Raw genomic sequence first — 17,051 nt, forward strand, 5'->3', positions numbered from 1 at the left:
ATATAAACTATCATGCAATTGAATAATTTAGAAGATAGATTAAGTTATACAATATGCCACTAATTGCCTAAGAGTTGTCTCTTATCTTGACATATTTTGTCAGGTTAAGTATGGGTGGGCCTCAGCATTTTGAACAACCTGTACTCTTGTATACTCAGTAACATTCTTAAACTATTTTGTATATGGCAGATTTGGACATTCTTACATCAACTTGCCAAAAAACATTCAAAGTAACAAGTGTTATGATTCTTCCTCTCTGCCAGTAGATTGGTTTTGGCAGCTTTACCTAGCTAATATTTGATTATTTGAAAGTTTTGTTGCAGCCATTTTGAAACCATATTCCTTTGAACATATAGGGTCCCCTGGGGAATGCCTCTGGGAGAGGGGCCCTGGAAGAGGGTCCTGGCAGCACCCCTCTCCTCTAGCCCTTCCATTTGCATCTAGGTTACATATCAAGATTTTACCTAATAATTTGCTTGGAAAAAATAAAAAATAAAAAAAAAAATTGGCTTGGAAATAGGGTTCCATTGCTAAGAAATATTTATAATTCATCAGTTCATTTGTTCAAAAATTTTAAAGTTAAAATTTTCAATTTTTTCAATAATTCATCTATTCAATAAATATTAAAAGTACTGATTATCATAGCTCTGTTCCTGTTATTTAAAAATTTAGTAAAGTTGAAAAGCAAAGAGAAGATTGGTGACTTAGTAATAAGGATAAAATTCTCATGTCTTACATCTGTGCACTTGAGATAAGGGGGATGCAAGGCCTCCTGGGTGCAGCATATATTTAGCTATAATAAATATCCACTGGATTTTCATCTAGTCAAACTATTAACAGTGAAGACAAGAACAGTATTAAAATGTTTTACAAAATCTTGGGACTCTCTCTCTAAAGGTTTGGAAATAAAATGTAATTTAGAGTTTTAAAATATTTATTCATTTTCTAGGAATGGAAACCCTCTAATAAGCTTTAGGGTCTAGTATTATGATTCAACTCATTCAGCTTTTCTGATCCTAGTGAGTTAAGCTACACATGTAACTAAATTTTAAAATACACTGTCTTTCAAACTTATCATTAACAATTCTACAGAAATAGACAATAAGCTTGCCTACTTGATAGCAGTGAGTTTGTATATATTTCTGTTTCAAGATATTCACATCTTACTTCCATTTCACTAATATTTTAGCTACTGATTTTCTTTAGAAACAGCTTGATACTTATGCTAATTTGCATGCTCTTTTAAGAGTTCAGCACAGGGATGCCTGGGTGGCTTAGCAGTTGACCATCTGCATTTGAGTCAGCGTGATCCCAGAGTCCCGGGATCGAGTCCCACATTGGGCTCCCTGCATGGAGCCTGCTTCTCCCTCTGCCTGTGTCTCTGCCTCTCTCTCTCCGTGTCTCTCATGAATAAATAAATAAAATATTTTAAAAAATAAAAAAATAAGAGTTCAGCACAAACTTAGGAATTATATGCCAATGGAAATCTGTAATAAGTAACTTGTAGTCATATATATATATATATATATATATATATATATATATATACAAGTAACACTTATTGCATTTATTTTACTCTATATTCTCCAATACTTATTGCCAAATATGTTATTGATTAAATCATTAGGTACCTACCTGTAGGGTTATGTCTGGCTTTATATGTTTTATACCACTTTCTCTATTAACAATTACCTTTTCATATGTTTAAAGGATGAAATCATCAGATCATTGAGATAGGCAACTAAGACCAAATGAGCCTGAAAACTTCTCACTTCTAATATTTCTGTGTAAGAATTAGAGAAAAGTATTTAGGTACAAAGTCTCAAAATATAAAGAAAAGATAATCCATGGTGTGCTTCATTCTTTAGAAACCTCTTTGATAAGGAAGAGGGACATATCTTTTGTACACTTTGTAAAGAGATTTAAACACTAAGAAGCCCTCCTCCCTCAGACCATGGGGCCAGAACCAAAGGGGGTTTGGAACTTCCAAACTTCACAGCAAACGATAATCTTGTATTGGAACAAAAAGCAAGGATGACTCAGAATGTAATTAGGGTTGTGCATCTAAGCAAATGGTATTCAAAAGAAGAAAAGGACCAGGAAAAGGATGCTAATGTTTTCACAGAGAGACAAGGCCATAGCAGAATGAAAACAAAATCTTCTTAATTATCAAATTATAACATAGGGGCTGAGGAACATCTGTACATTGTGGCTGAACACCTACTTGTTACTCCTCCCCTCTCATCATCTACACAAATGGGAATACTTGTAATGTTTATATCTAAAGCAAATCATAGAAGGAGGAAAGGTTTCTAAATAGATTGAACTTAAGAGGCTGTGCTGAAGCCCCACTTCTATGAAAACAGAATGCCTCTGATGTTTTGTCAACATTACCACTGATACCACAACCAACAGGTTGAGGCAAGTAGATAAAGCAAAGGACTCTGGCACCTGGACTTGGTAAACCCAGAGGCTGATGATCTGTACTGTTTTTCAGGTGCTTTTTCTTTTCTCACATGAATTTGCTTCTGGAATATTTCTCTGTCCACATAATGATGGGCAGGAGAAAGAAAAGACATGAAATTTCCCTGCCTGTACTCTAAAATGTCACCTCACAGCATGTCCCCAATACCAAGCCAAGAAATGGCTTACTCAGGCTCTTTGCCAACTGGCATGAACCTGAAGATTACTTGATCTCCTAGAGGGTGATCTTTTTCCCACACAACAAACCTCACAATTTACCTTGCAATGGTCCCAATATTAATACCATATTCCTTTTGTGATATAGAACAGGGGTCAGAAAACTTTTTTTTTTTCTGTAAAGGGCTGGATATTGAAGTTTAGGATCTGTGGAGCTTTTGATCTCTGTTGCAACCCCCCAATTCTGCCTTTGTAGGAAGAAGGCAGCTACAGACAATGCATAAACAAATGGGTGTGACTCTGTTCAATAAAACTTCATTTATGAATACACAGACAACACATTAAGGAATGGATGTGGTTGTATTTCAATAAAACTTTATTTACAAACACTGGTGGCTGGCAAGATTTAGCTCAAGGGCCATAGTTTGCTGATCCTTGATATAGAGATGGAGATTCAGAAAATTAAAATTTCTAAAACTATATATTTAAATGGGTAAAAGATGGAATATAGTTGAGTCTTATTTTCATATGTATATTTGATTATAATCCAAGTCTACTCATGGAATCCATTCATTTCTCTACTCATTAAAAACAAAAAAAAAAAGTATTCTTTTAAACTATTTTCCAGGTATTGTCCTAGGAAAGAAGATCTGTTATTTAAAATAATAAATAAAAACTAGTGAACAAGACAGGCAACGTCTACCTCACAGAGTGCAGGGTCTGGGAGAATATATTTTACATATATTTACTGAGGTCCTACTCTCTGTTGTGCATTCTTCTAGCAGTAAGGTATACTACGGGTAACAAGACAGACAAGGACCTCTTGTGGCATTTACATTCTCTATAGGTGGAGAAAGAATAAATAATGTGACAAACAATAAGCAATAAAAGGTCACATAGTGATAAATGCCATGAAGAAATGATATAGTATTATATGATAAAAAAGTCATTTAGGAGAATGTGGGAAGGCGGTAGGTAATAGTACTCAGAAAAGACTTTGTGGGAAGGCAGAAGGTTATAGTACTCAGAAAAGACTGTGGGAAGATGACTTCTGAGCAAAGATCTGAATAAAAAGAAAGAGCTAACCATGCCATGATCTGGAGGAAGAATTTTCCTAGATAAGTAAACAGCATGTAAAGCCCCTGAGACAGAAATAAGCTGGTCTGTTGGAGAAATAACAAGAAGGCTAATGTCATGAGTAACTGAAATAAAGGAAAGGTGATGATAAATGATGAATCTAGAGAGGAATAGGGGGCAGATCATCTAAAGCCTCATGGTAAGGAATTTGGATTTTAGTCTTACATAATGAAAAACTGTAGGAAAATTTTAAGGAAATGAATGATACATTCTTATCCAGTTTAGATTACAGTGAACAGATAATTATATATGAGATGAACACTATTTAAAAAATGTGAAATGGCACAGTTAGGGGTAAAAAAAAAAGGCTGTAATCACCCATAGTAAAGGACCTACTTGCCCTGGTCCTACAACCTGAGATCTGCCAATGTAGAATTTGAGGAGAGGCTTGCTCTTTCCTATAGACAAATCCAAAAGACTATTATAACTCCAACTGCCCAACATCTAAGGCCCAGAAAGGTTTTTCTGCCTTCTTGGATCTTTTAATTCTAAAAGATAACAAGCAAAAAATAAAACTTAACTATTTGTTGAAAAGTTAATGCAGACATATTAACTAAAGACTTCCTCTTTGGCTTGAAAACCTAGGGTTAATCTCAAATGAACTTGTAGGGACATTTCTACAACTGAATTTAAAAGGAAATTATTCCTTTAACCTTTCTTGGCAACTGCCATTTTTTTCTACCTCTGTGTGTAAATCATATACGCATATTTTTTCCAAGTTTAGTGACAAATTTTTAAAAACATACTTATCAATTGCCTGCTTTTTTCACACATTAAAGAAACCTCCTCCTCCATATGTGCAAATGAAGCATAGAACATCCTCTTTGGCTTATTTTGCATCACCAGCCACCAAAACAATGCACAGATGAGAAATCATTTCCAATTACTTAGATTCACATATGCATATATTACATGTAAATATGTGTCATTATTGCATGCAGCAAATTGTTACCTACTGTAGGTACTTTGGTACCTACAAAATTATTTTTCCTCCCAAAGAAAGGTCTAACTGACCCTCAAGTAACCTAGCACAAAGGATTCAAGCAAACTGTGGCATCTAAAAATAGTTACAAATCTTCTTAATTTTCATTATTTTACCCAGCACCACACACTTGAGCATTTGGTGTCTTTTATTTTTATATTATGATAACAGAGATATTGTTCAAACACTCAATAAACATTTCAGATATATATGAAAAAACATTAACTACACTCGAGGGGACTCACAGTCTGAGTAGGAAAACAGGCCTCAAAACAAATAATAAAAATGACAGCAACCACATAACATGGAAGTGCAGTGCCTTCATGATACATCCAACTTATTCTGATAACACTGGAGAGCTCAGCCTGGCAGGGGAAATGGAGTGCAGGTACATTTCCTAGAGAACTGGTAACAAAGCTGACTCTTAAAGAATAATTAAGTGGACAAGATAGAGTGATGTAGAAGTTTTTGAGATCCTAGGTCATTGGCTAAATACAATTTGAATAATTAATAATCACCTACTCTAGACCTAATATCTTTTTTTTTTTTTAAGATTTTATGTACTTATTCATGAGAGACAGAGAGAGAGGCAGAGACATATAGGCAGAGGGAGAAGCAGGCTCCCTGTACGGAACTTTAGACGGGACTCCATCCCCAGACCCAGATCACTCCCTGAGCCAAAGGCAGACAGACACTCAACTGCTGAGCCACCCAGGAGTCCCTAGACCCAATATCTTTTTGATGAATATCAGAACAAAAATAATTATAGAATGTAATACTTGCCTAAGTGATAACTTACAATCTAGGGAGGTAAAGTGTACATCCAAAACAAATTGTTAATAGTACATGGTAAAATATAGATTGTAACACATAGACAATGCATCCATTTGTTCATTCAACAAATATTTATTGTCTATCTGCTATGGACTATACACTGCTTTAGTCACTAGTCTCATGGGGTCATAATGTAGTAGATATTAATATGGGTTAATATCTGTAATACATGAGTTTTAAAAAGATCATAATAATTCTCTGAAACAAAGAATATAAGTAGAGGATATTGTTAGTCAAAAAATGTCTTTAGAAATATTTAGCTAAGTACTTAAGTAAAAATCTTTCATCTATTAAAATATTCTGGATGGCAATTCATAACATATTTTCTACTAATAATCATCAACTCATCAATTTTAAATAGCGTAAAATATTTACAATAGTTAGACCTTTGTTGTCTGTTATAAGGCATGTTTTTTACTCTTTATTTATACTTTCAACAACAACAAAGACATCATTTAGCAAAGGCAAAGGACTTCCTAAGCATTCCTCCAAATGATAGAATTTACATGTCTTAAATCTGAGTCTTTAAATATACATATTTGTGAATTTCTCGGATATAGGAGAAAGAAAACAATAATTCAAGAAGCATGAGATATAAGGTAGACATTAAACACTAGACATTTCTCTGGTATAGATACGTAGAAGGGAATCACAAGCAAGTGGCAAAGCACAAAGGCCATTTGTACTTCATGTTATTATCCCAAGACCTGGTCTCAGGTATTGGGTATGGTTTACTAATAGTTCTGAAAAGGACCATATGATTGAAGAGAGTCAAATGTAGACATACAGCCCAGGTGATTTTTTAGCCTATTATTTATATTGCTCTTCCCCATCTGATAAGTGAGAATAATGCTATCAACCTAATTCATAATTAGTGTTAATTGACAGGTTACTAGACAAAGTTGATCTCCTCAAATGAAACCCATGATAGCAAGAGACAAGTGCCATGACAGGTCCAACACTTAAGGTATGACCAACACATCATTTTCCCCTTGCATTCTTTCTCATCTTGTTTAGTTGCAAAACCAGAAGGGTTGAGAAATGACATTCAACCATGTAAGTCTCATAAAGGGACTTTTATTTACTGAAGTCAGTATCTTGTGAAAAATATTTGTAAAAGAATTTAGTTTACCTAACTTCACAGAAGGTATCAGATTAACATAAATTATCATCTAGCTGCATCTAGCATTGATAACACGCATCTTGCATCAAAACCTTCCTGATAGTGATGCCATGAGCTGCATAATAATCACCATGCTTTGATTAATTATTTTGCTGAATCAACTGCATTTACACTGATAGCCTCATTTTTTGCAGTGCATTGTTTTTTATCCTAACACAACTATTCGGAATTAAAATGTAAGTAGTACAATTTGCAGTACTAAGCATACCAAATAGTTACAGTAAAAAGATTTCCATTTGAATTATCAAAATAAATACATTACAAGAAACCTAGAACCTAAAAAAAAAAACAACCCTCTAATTAAGGGAAACTTGAGACAGCTTTTTAGCAAGTTCTTTGCTGAAAGAATTTATTTGGTTTCTTGATCCTCCTACCAATCGCATTAACAATGACAAAAGATATGCAAATTTAAACAGACAATAGTCAAGCCAAACTGCTCTTACTCAACATCAACAGGGACATTTTCAGCATATAATCAGCTAGATTCACATTAGCCAGGGTCAATGTAACCAAAGAACATTTGCATAGTTATGCTTGGCTATAATCTGCAAACTATGCCATAATCACTGACCAAGAAGAATGCAAACAAAAATTTATTTCACACAATAAATTAACATATGGAACCTGTGCATGATATAAGCTCAATAGAATCATATATTTACACTATCACTGCTGAATAATTGCATGGAAAAAAAAATATATATATATATATGCATTACTACGGCTGAATCACCATTTTGGCTACATGTTGTAAGTAAACAAAATATTACATTTTTGGTAGAATAGCTCATTCAGGACAATTTGGGACTAAATTTCCCTACCCAGCCCCTTCAAAGAATCCAGACTAATTTATAATGTTTGAATTCTCAATTAAAAACCCAATGGATGCTTTATTGAGAATAGTAATAAGCTGTTTGACCACATTAATTTGTGTACTATTAAAATAAATTTTGCCAAAGAAAAAACAGATATAAACTGCTGCTATAATTAGTGCCTGAAATTTAAAACACAATTATCAAAAGCCTTCAGAATTCTTTTTGCTTTCCACTCTTCTGTCCCTATTGATTTTTTTCACTTGTAGTCTACAATAGAAAGATTAACTACACTTTCAGGTTTAGAAACTCTGAAACTACCGAGTTTCAGTTATTTGTCAAATAAAGTATCAGTGATGTTAGTTCAGTCCCTAGTGGACAAAAGTATAATAACAGTTACTTGGCATGATTCAGCAGGCAGTGCTTTAAGGGAGGGTGACAACACAGGGGAAAAAAATAGAACATTTGTCCTCTCCTTATCTTCTTAAAGGGTTTGCTATGTTAACAGACTAATTTAAAGGAGACTGGACTGGCCATGTTCCTACATATATGCACCAAACGAATTCTTAGCAAAGATCCCTGGGAGAGAAGCATTTTCACCAATGTGACATTGCCACCCTTTGATTGACATAGTTGAATACGCTTGTTATCTGCTGTTTACCTGTTACACAATTAAACAGAGAGCAAAGAAACAAGGAAACGCAGGAAGTGTGTTCATATTTTAAAAGACGTATTTTCATTGGAAACTTGTAAATTGTTTATAGAGAAAAATGAAATAAAATGTTCATTTTGATTTTTTTAAACGAGGATTAACTGCACACTCAACACTGACATTCATCTGGATACTTAGACTCCCATGTGACACTGTTGGTAACCAGTGTCCTGAGAAAAGACTTATTTCAGGAAGACAGCAAAGCCCATGTTGTGCTCAGCTCAAATCTGCAGGTGCACATTTTTGGGAAGAGCAACTGCCAGCTCAACCTCTCCTTTCACACTGGCCGGCCAGACAACCTGCCTTAAGAATTCACTTTAAAATCTACCTTCCTGATTTTTTTCTCAAGGACGGCAAAAATAGATAACAGAACCTTGTCCTCTACTATTCTGCTACTTGCCAAAAGTATATACTTAGACAATTACTCCAACTAAATATCATACTTTATATATACTCCCATTTCATATTAACTTGACTAAAAGTTGAAAAAATAAGTATTTGATGACAATTTCTCACCCTAGCTCCATAAAATTTCCTGGTGTTAATCTATTTGTTCCTAAATTGGCATTTCATTATTTTCTTTTTTCACCATCTCAAGACATTCACTTTATTTTTTTTTAATTGGGCTCTGTCAGTCAGAAAAATCAAGCTCAATTTTAAATAAGAGGAAACCAGAAAGGTCATAAAATGTGCCATTGCTGGCACACAAACTGGTTGCCACTATACCTTTAGAGGGTTGCACAAGCCTGAAAACCGTGGCTCACCCATGAAGTCACAGGGAAAGAACAGGCTTGCATTTGCAAATACTGCCCCCCAGGAGCAAAAGGTAAACACACAAATGCCCCCCTAGGGAACTCTAAGTTAGCTGCAGTGCAACAACGGAAAAGGCTCTGTGCAATTAGAAACTGAAAGCGATCACTTACTTTTTGCAGCCACTGAGTATAATTTTCCATCACATGCTCCAGATGTTGAAGTTTCTGGGAAGAGAAATCCGGTTCCACGTGTGGAGCATCTCTCTGCAGAGCGTTTGTGTTGTACTGGTCTGTCGTACTCTCACGACAGTTCCCGTCGTGTTCTGGAAGAATGAAAGTGTAGGCACATTGCCCATGTTGAATCCGGTTATATCTTCTCCCACCGTTTTCTGGACTTCGGCGCTGGTTGCTGCACCCTATGTGAGTCAGAATGGCAGCGAGGAAAGCAAAGGAAAGGAAAACTGTCATTGTACTGCCAGCACTCTCTTTCCGTGCCGCTCGCAGAACTTGCTCCTTTCTTCTGACCTTTAAACTAGTTTTTATTTTAGGTAAAACTGCTTGAATGACTTTTCCCCCTCAAAGAAAGCTTTTGAAGAATCACAGAAAACTAGCCATTTGTTAGCTTTGTGCTAAAATGTTTTTTTTTTTTTTTTATTTCACTGTAATGGTAGTTTCCTTAGTTAAAACTTGAGATATTTATTGCATAGTAGCTGAGATTTATTGTTTCCTCCCTGTGTAACCGTTCAGCGTGGAGCCTGCCTGAGTCAGCTGCGTGTACATATTCTAGACCCTTTCCCCTACCCTATCTGCAGCAGATCTGCTATTTTCTCCCAGACCTCAGTGAGTTTTATTAAGGTTGCACATCCAAGCCAAGCTGGAAGCAGGCAGCCTTTCACAAGATGACTTGACAGGAATGCATGAGTGTGCCCCTATGCTAAGGATTGCTGAAGGCTTGGAGCAGCGGATCGTCTTACAAATTGGCTAGATGCGCATGACCTCGATCATGTATGGCCCTCCCGCCCCTTCCACAGACAATTGCCTCCAGCCTTTAGCAAATTCACGGCAAATCAATAAATAGAGCAGTCCACCTTAATACACTTTTGCTGTGCATGCTGACCTACTAAAACCTAGCAAACTAGCAGTATGTTTTTGAAGTTACTATTTAATTGGGGAACTCTAAGAAAAAAATTGGCATGATGTCCAGTAAAATAATTTTTTATAGTGAATGACAAATCTGTATAAGTACTACTTAAAAAATATTCTTAACTCAGAAAAAGATATTGAAAACCATTTTTAGAGAAGGTATTCTCTCGTACTCAGACTTTTAGGAGTTGCAGAAATTATCAGGGATGGTCAAATTAGCAAAAAAAATTTATAACCTGTCACTCAAAGGAATATAGACAGCGTGTACATATTAAGCCAAATAAGCTCAGTACTTTCTGAAATAAGGATTTTAAATGAGACTGGTCCCTGATCAGAATATAGCTCTGTGTGCTCTATAAATTGAGCAACTTCCTTACAAAAACAGTGTGGTTACAATTTAAGACAGTGGCCAGAGAATATTAATTCCTATGGTACATCCTAATCATATATTTCACAAGGACCTCTTTGGTGTTGCTATGGCTATCTTTAACCATAGTAAGGAAGTTTCCTATAAGTCTCCTGTGGTTGCACAAGACACTATCTGAGAATAAACATACATCAGGTGTGTCAATGGCCAGCAAAGAGCCCTATGGGAGAAATCTGCTTCTATAAAGAAACAAAAATTATCAGAAGGTAATTTCCCAAATTTAGGGTGTAAACATTTGAACAAAAAAATCAGTAAAAAATAAAGAATAGTTGACAATTATAGAATTAAGGTTATGGCACTGAGATCTTCACTAAGTTTGTGCAGAAAACATGAATTATGAGCAGGGGCTTTCATCAAGAACTGGAAGGGATTTTCAGGAATGGAGCTTCTCAACTGAGTCATGGTATAAAAACAGAAGCCACAGATGTTGAGTCTTGGGTCCTCAGGGTACAGGTCAGTAGGTAAAGGACAAGAAAGTTAAGAGATTGGTATATAGGAAAATGTTAGGGGAGAGGGCAAAACAAATTCCAGAAAAAAAAAATTATTTGCTTGGGAGAAAAAAATTTGTGCCAAGATTTATCAGCCTTTTCCATACCAAATAACAAATTTCTGATCTGACAGAAATGGAGGCAAATAATACCAAACATAGCAATAAAGTCCTTGAACTGTCTCTGTACCTTCCTCCTGTTTGCTGACACGTCACTCATTTGCAATAAGAATAATGTCATTAATTTAGGAACTCAATATTTTCCAGGTCTCTGCAAACATTCCTTGCACACAATCTCATTTAATTATCCCAAGGAAGCTGAAACATGGATATTATGTTTAATCCCATTTTATTGACAGGAAAACTGAGTCACAGAACAGCTAACTGGTTGCAACTCACAGAGCTGTCTAGGAATGGTGCCAATGTGTATACTCTGGCCAACTGATTCCAAGCCTGTTCTAACCTCCAAGCCTCCAAGCCAAAAGGCTTCCAAAACAACTCCAGCTGCACTGATTCACAGTCCTAAAGCATACTGAGTGATGGAACTGAGAAGTAAAACAACTGATTAAAAGCCAGTTTATACCACTAAAGTGATTTAATCCATCCTCTGCACCCAAAAAACAAACAAGAGTGACAGGTAACCCATGCAATAGAGTTTTTAACAGCCCACAAGGATGAAGTAAACTGGCAATGCACATATTGTCTAAGAACATTTTCTAACATTGCTTGCTTTGAAAATTATTCCTGGAAAGAATAGAGTCCAAAACCAACACCTTAAGTGATTCGTTAAAAACTAAATACAGCTGAAAATCAGCAGAAGACACAAGAGTGGGTAGAGAGGTTTCTATTCAAGTGTTCCCATATTTTTTAATAGCCAAGATATAAAAATCTGTTCCTCCATGTGTGGGGGGGGGGGGGCATGGGGGTTGTGGCATATGTCTGTGAATCTACATGTGCTTATTCACATAAATTTTTCCAATGTGAACAAATGAAATGAAGGAATGCACAATTTCCTGAGGGAAAAGTAGACAACTAAGAAAGGAAGCCTGAAATGCAAGTACTAAAAAAGGGGGAGGGGACAGAGAGACCATAAAAGAAACTGATTTATTTCTTTTCCAGAAACACAAAGAAACAAAAAGCATGACAGTGAAAGTACAAATGTCAATGTGGAAAAGAAGAATCCCTCCAGATAAATTTTCAGCAAGTAGAAAACAGAGACATGCCCAATGAACTCACGTTTCCTCAGACTTCAGCTGAGGAGACACTGGGTACATTTGAGGCTCCTTGTGACATGCTAAAGACCATAAGCTTCCAAGGACCTGAAGGCAACCAACAGCAATACTGTGGGTTGTTACTGCTGACTATCCACAAATGGTGCAGTTTAGGAGAGTTCAGAATTTAGGAAGAAATTTGAAACACAAAGCCATATTTTAAAAAATTTCCTCTGCTACAGCTCCAAAACAGTAAAAAAAAAAACAAAACAAAACAAAAAAAACCAACCTAAATAATTGTATTTGGTTGAATACTGAGGCAGCTTGATCTTGAAAGCTTCATATCTTTGTATTTTATTTGTATTACTAGAGTCCTGGCATAGGGAGGTTTATGCTTTAAGTTTCTGATCTCTTATCTACAATAGTCCTAGTAAACATTAGCCTCATCCAGAAATTTCCAGTGGGACTGGAAACACCATTTATATGGAAACCTGATGGTCCTAAGCCTCTCCTACCAACTAGTCTTTGTCACTTCTTTTGTGAAGCTTTCTTAATTTCTCCAGGCCCAACGAGTGACTCTGATATATTTCTTTTTTTTTTTTTAAAGATTTTATTTATTTACTCATGAGAGACACAGAGAGAGAGAGAGGCAGAGACACAGACAGAGGGAGAAGTAGGCTCCATGCAGGGAGCCTAACATGGGACTCAATCCCTGGTCTCCAGGATCATGCCCTGGGCTGAAGATGGTGCTAAACCGCTGAGCCACCTGGGCTGCCCTCTGATGTATTTCAATAACCTTCTTTTCATATTTCCATAATGGTACTTCTCACACGGCTTTTCTAATTATTTCCTTTTTGGTCTATCTCTCCCTCTAACTGTGAGCTTGTGAGCTCATAAAGTGATCTGCTCTTTCATCACTGATTTCCCAGCACTTACTATGCACTTTGGTTGAAAGAATGAAAGAATAAATGAATGAGTGAATGAGCTAATTCAATTACTTAGTATCTGACTACTATATAACTGGCCACATCTGTTGCATTTTTGGGACTGAGCTTACCTAGAATCCAGGTGAAGCCAAATTTATTCTAAAGAATGAGTTACATATAAGAACATGGTACAATGATAATGCATAACATTTTTTAATCCATAACAAGTTAACTCACTCATTTAACATTTATAGCACCCCCATAATTATGTATTATTATTTCTACTTTGCAGATGAGAAAAATTGTGGCACATAGAGGTTAGTTACCCGGGATCTATGATCTCTTATGTAGTAGAGCAGGATTTTTTTTTATTGGAGTTCAATTTGCCAACATATAGCATAACACCCAGTGCTCATCCCATCAAGTGCCCCCCTCAGTGCCCATCACCCAGTCACCCCCACTCCCCACTCACCTCCCTTTCCATCACCCCTTGTTCATTTCCCAGAGTTAGGAGTCTCTCATGTTCTGTCTTCCTTTCTGATATTTCCCACTCATTTTTTGTAGAGCAGGAATTTGATCCTCAATCCGTCTAAATCTGGGGCCCACATTTATATCCCACTGAGCTATAATGCCTCCAGCAATACCTCAGTATTAGGAAACGGAGAAAGCATTTCTTATATTTAGGGGACAGGAACAACATGGAATCTATAACTAAGATGGGTCTCTTCTTCCTCTTAACCACGGCCTCCATGGATTCATGTCATGATCTAAAACAGAGCTAATATTAAGCAAAGATGCAGCAATATGGCTGTCCCATCCACTAACAAATATCCAATCTGATTGTTCAGGTTATACTTAGGATCAACTCTAAATGGTTATTCCTGTGCTATATCACCTGTTATATATATTACCCTAAAATAACATTAAGCAATACAAAATAGAGTTCATTCCTCAAAAACACCATCAGGCACTCCTCTAGTATTCATATAGACCCCCTGTGATGACAAAGGGGATGAGAAAGCATTCTCCTCCCTTATATACTGAATATAGTGTTATTCAGCACATATTCTGTAGATTTATTCTTGAAATACATTCTATATTCTAAGGGCACCATATTTGATACCTCTGCTCTGGCACTTTCAGGGTTCAAGAATGTCAGCAGGGCTATGGCAGTGGTAGCTATGTCTACAAGGAAGCACTTGGCTATAATCCCTGGAGGCAGAGCCAAGACCCCTTCACTCAACTATGTAGGCATCAAAGGTATCCACAACAGATGGAAATACCATAGGGTGCCAAAACAGAAAAACAAGAAGATGGAGGATATCACCTGGTGACTGATGGCACTTTGTGAGTATATGTAAAATATCTGTTGGCATATCTCAAATGAATTGGAAAGACTGCAAAGAGGTAGAGACACTGCAGTGGGTAGAGAAATATATGTAGGTGAAGAATGTAAACGTTATTGTGTAAATAGTCCCCTGCCTCTGATGAGAGAAATTTCTGGTAATTGGTGGGTGTTTTGCTATCTAAGTCAGTTCTTAGTTGTAGCTATCTCTAAGTTGGAAGGAGCTCAGACAGAATTAATTTGCTTCACATAAGAAAGCAGAGAAGGGACTCGAGGAAAGATCTGGAAATAGAAGATGAGCTACAGAGGCTTAGAGAAGAGTCAGAAGACAAAGGAAACTTGTGGCTATGTGGCTAGGAGAAACATGGGAAGATATATCAAATACAGAGGTTTGCAGTGAAATAGTGTCTCCTGTGAGATAAAATCCCTCTTTTTCAGTAAAATACATGCTTTTGGGCAAGTGACTTCTTTGGCGTGACTGAGAAGAATCATTGGTCCTTGTTCCATATATGGAGCTAACATCTGAGTTAGACTGTTACTGTAAACACAAATAATTTATTTCATTTTGGTCTTTCACACTAGATTAGAGCCTCCCGAGAGCTGGGACTGTATCTGTCTTTGTGATCACTCTATCCCCTTTTCTGGCACATGGGAAGCAATTGATAAATATTCACAATCCAGCTGACTGACTCATTCACTTTAATTCCTGATGATGAGATCTGAAGACACAGAAGCATCACCCTCTCTTATAGGTTTTCTTCCCAAGACTTCACTTTCTGGAGAGTCACATATGAGATCAGGATCCATATATTTCAAAACAAATTCCAGAAATCACAGTGAAATAGTGCCCAACAGTCCCAGTCACACAGAGACATGGTTGAAGAACCATTCAAGAAACATAGAAATACCTTCCAGTGTGAGGTTACTTGTTAATTCTACAACAGAGATAACTTCTACAAGTACTCAAGTCATAAAAGAAAACAAACAGCTGGAGACTGTAACAAGTAGAAATACAGATGCCAACATTCCCCTCATACCAGAATAGAGAAAGATTTCCAGTGGAGACCCAGTGAGTTGAGATTTTATTATGGGAAAAAGCATATAAACCACTTTGCATTTATTAACTGTCTTCTTTCTTCTCTTTTTCCCTATGGAAGACTTGATTCCTAGATGAGAGAAAAATGCAAAGGTCTCTCTGTCTCAACTTTTACAACTTCAGAAAGAACATGTATTTTACATCTTCTCAGAAACTCAGAAAGATGATTGGAAAGGAACGGCTAGAATCATCATGTGATGAATCATGGATGGTGACTAATCCTTGTAGCCAAAACTGATAAATAACCTCCACTGAGCAGTGACTAGAGGGTATATAAGACTTTCTGTGATTCTGTTTGTGATTAGAGAGCTGTGACAACCTCTGCTCATCAGAGGGTGGATGAACTGTTCAGTAGTGGTTAAGGGGGGAGGCAAATTGCTTTGTTTTTGCTTATTTCTTGTTTATCCTATTAAACAAAATTGAATTACATTGGATATTTCATTATTCTTTTTTTTATTAAAGATTTCATTTATTTATTCATGACAGACACAGAAAGATAGAGACAGAGACACAGGCAGAGGGAGAAGCAGGCTCCATGCAAGGAAGCCCAACATGGGACTCGATCCCAGGTCTCCAGAATCAGGCCCTTGGCTGACGGTGGCACTAAACCGCTAGGCCTCCAGGGCTGCCTGGATATTTCATTATTCTAAGATTAGTTTCCTTACCCCTAAAATGAGGATGATAATTTAGTATCACTTTTATAAGTAGGATGTGAAGATTAAATATAATAATGGATATAAAGTACTGAACACAATATCGAGAGTACATAAAGTACTCTAAATGTTAGTTCTTATTTCTAAATTTGAGTTCTCTCCCTTGTGCTAAAAAATGATCCTACTTTTAAACTTGTTTTATTAAATTTTATGACTTCATTGACCTAACTCCATTCCCTATCATTTCATCCTCTCAATTGTTTAAAATCACTTCTGAACCTCTTAAAAATCACATTTAAGTGATTAATATGGGACAGTGATCACAATCACAATGATAGGTCACAGAAACACCTCTTATTTCCTTGAGGGCAGGGACTAATGTTTTCTTCCTCATGGCTGCATCTTCAGTACCTGGAACAGTGAGTGCCTGACACATAACAAGTGTTCAACAAATATTTTTTGAATGAATGAAACAAGTTGGAAACAATTTAGTCATAACATATTATTTCACAGAGACTCTAGTAAGGCTGACCAACATATAAACCAGTGTGAGGAGAATTTTATTCCTGAGGAACTATGGAAACAATGTGGATGCCATTTATGGCTTTATCACTATGACTTGTTATCAGACTCATTTCCGGCCAATTCAGCTAGATAACCTTTTTTTTCAAGAGCTTCTTTTATAACTAGACTTGTGGCATATATCACCCC

The 17,051-nt window shown here is 36.4% G+C and overlaps 1 protein-coding gene and 1 long non-coding RNA gene across 12 annotated transcripts in view; one reads left to right on the forward strand and one right to left on the reverse strand.

Annotated features, from left to right (window-relative positions):
• ANGPT1 (angiopoietin 1) overlaps positions 1-17,051 on the reverse strand; it is a 356,306-nt gene that overhangs the window by 232,870 nt on the left and 106,385 nt on the right. For 8 of the 11 annotated variants that reach the window (XM_072774221.1, XM_072774222.1, XM_072774229.1 and 5 more), the window contains exon 3: positions 9,224-9,468. In XM_072774221.1, coding sequence (XP_072630322.1) covers positions 9,224-9,468 — 245 coding nt within the window. Of the gene's footprint in view, positions 1-9,223; positions 9,969-17,051 lie in introns of those variants that run through there. The other 3 variants (XM_072774223.1, XM_072774225.1, XM_072774227.1) reach the window with 3 other exon arrangements.
• Positions 9,264-16,116, forward strand: LOC140603703 (uncharacterized). The gene is made up of 3 exons (XR_012006658.1): positions 9,264-9,472; positions 14,390-14,593; positions 15,749-16,116. It is a non-coding gene; the product is annotated as an uncharacterized lncRNA (long non-coding RNA).

Source organism: Canis lupus, chromosome 14 (genome assembly GCF_048164855.1).
Source record: "Canis lupus baileyi chromosome 14, mCanLup2.hap1, whole genome shotgun sequence".
Lineage (NCBI taxonomy): Eukaryota > Metazoa > Chordata > Mammalia > Carnivora > Canidae > Canis > Canis lupus.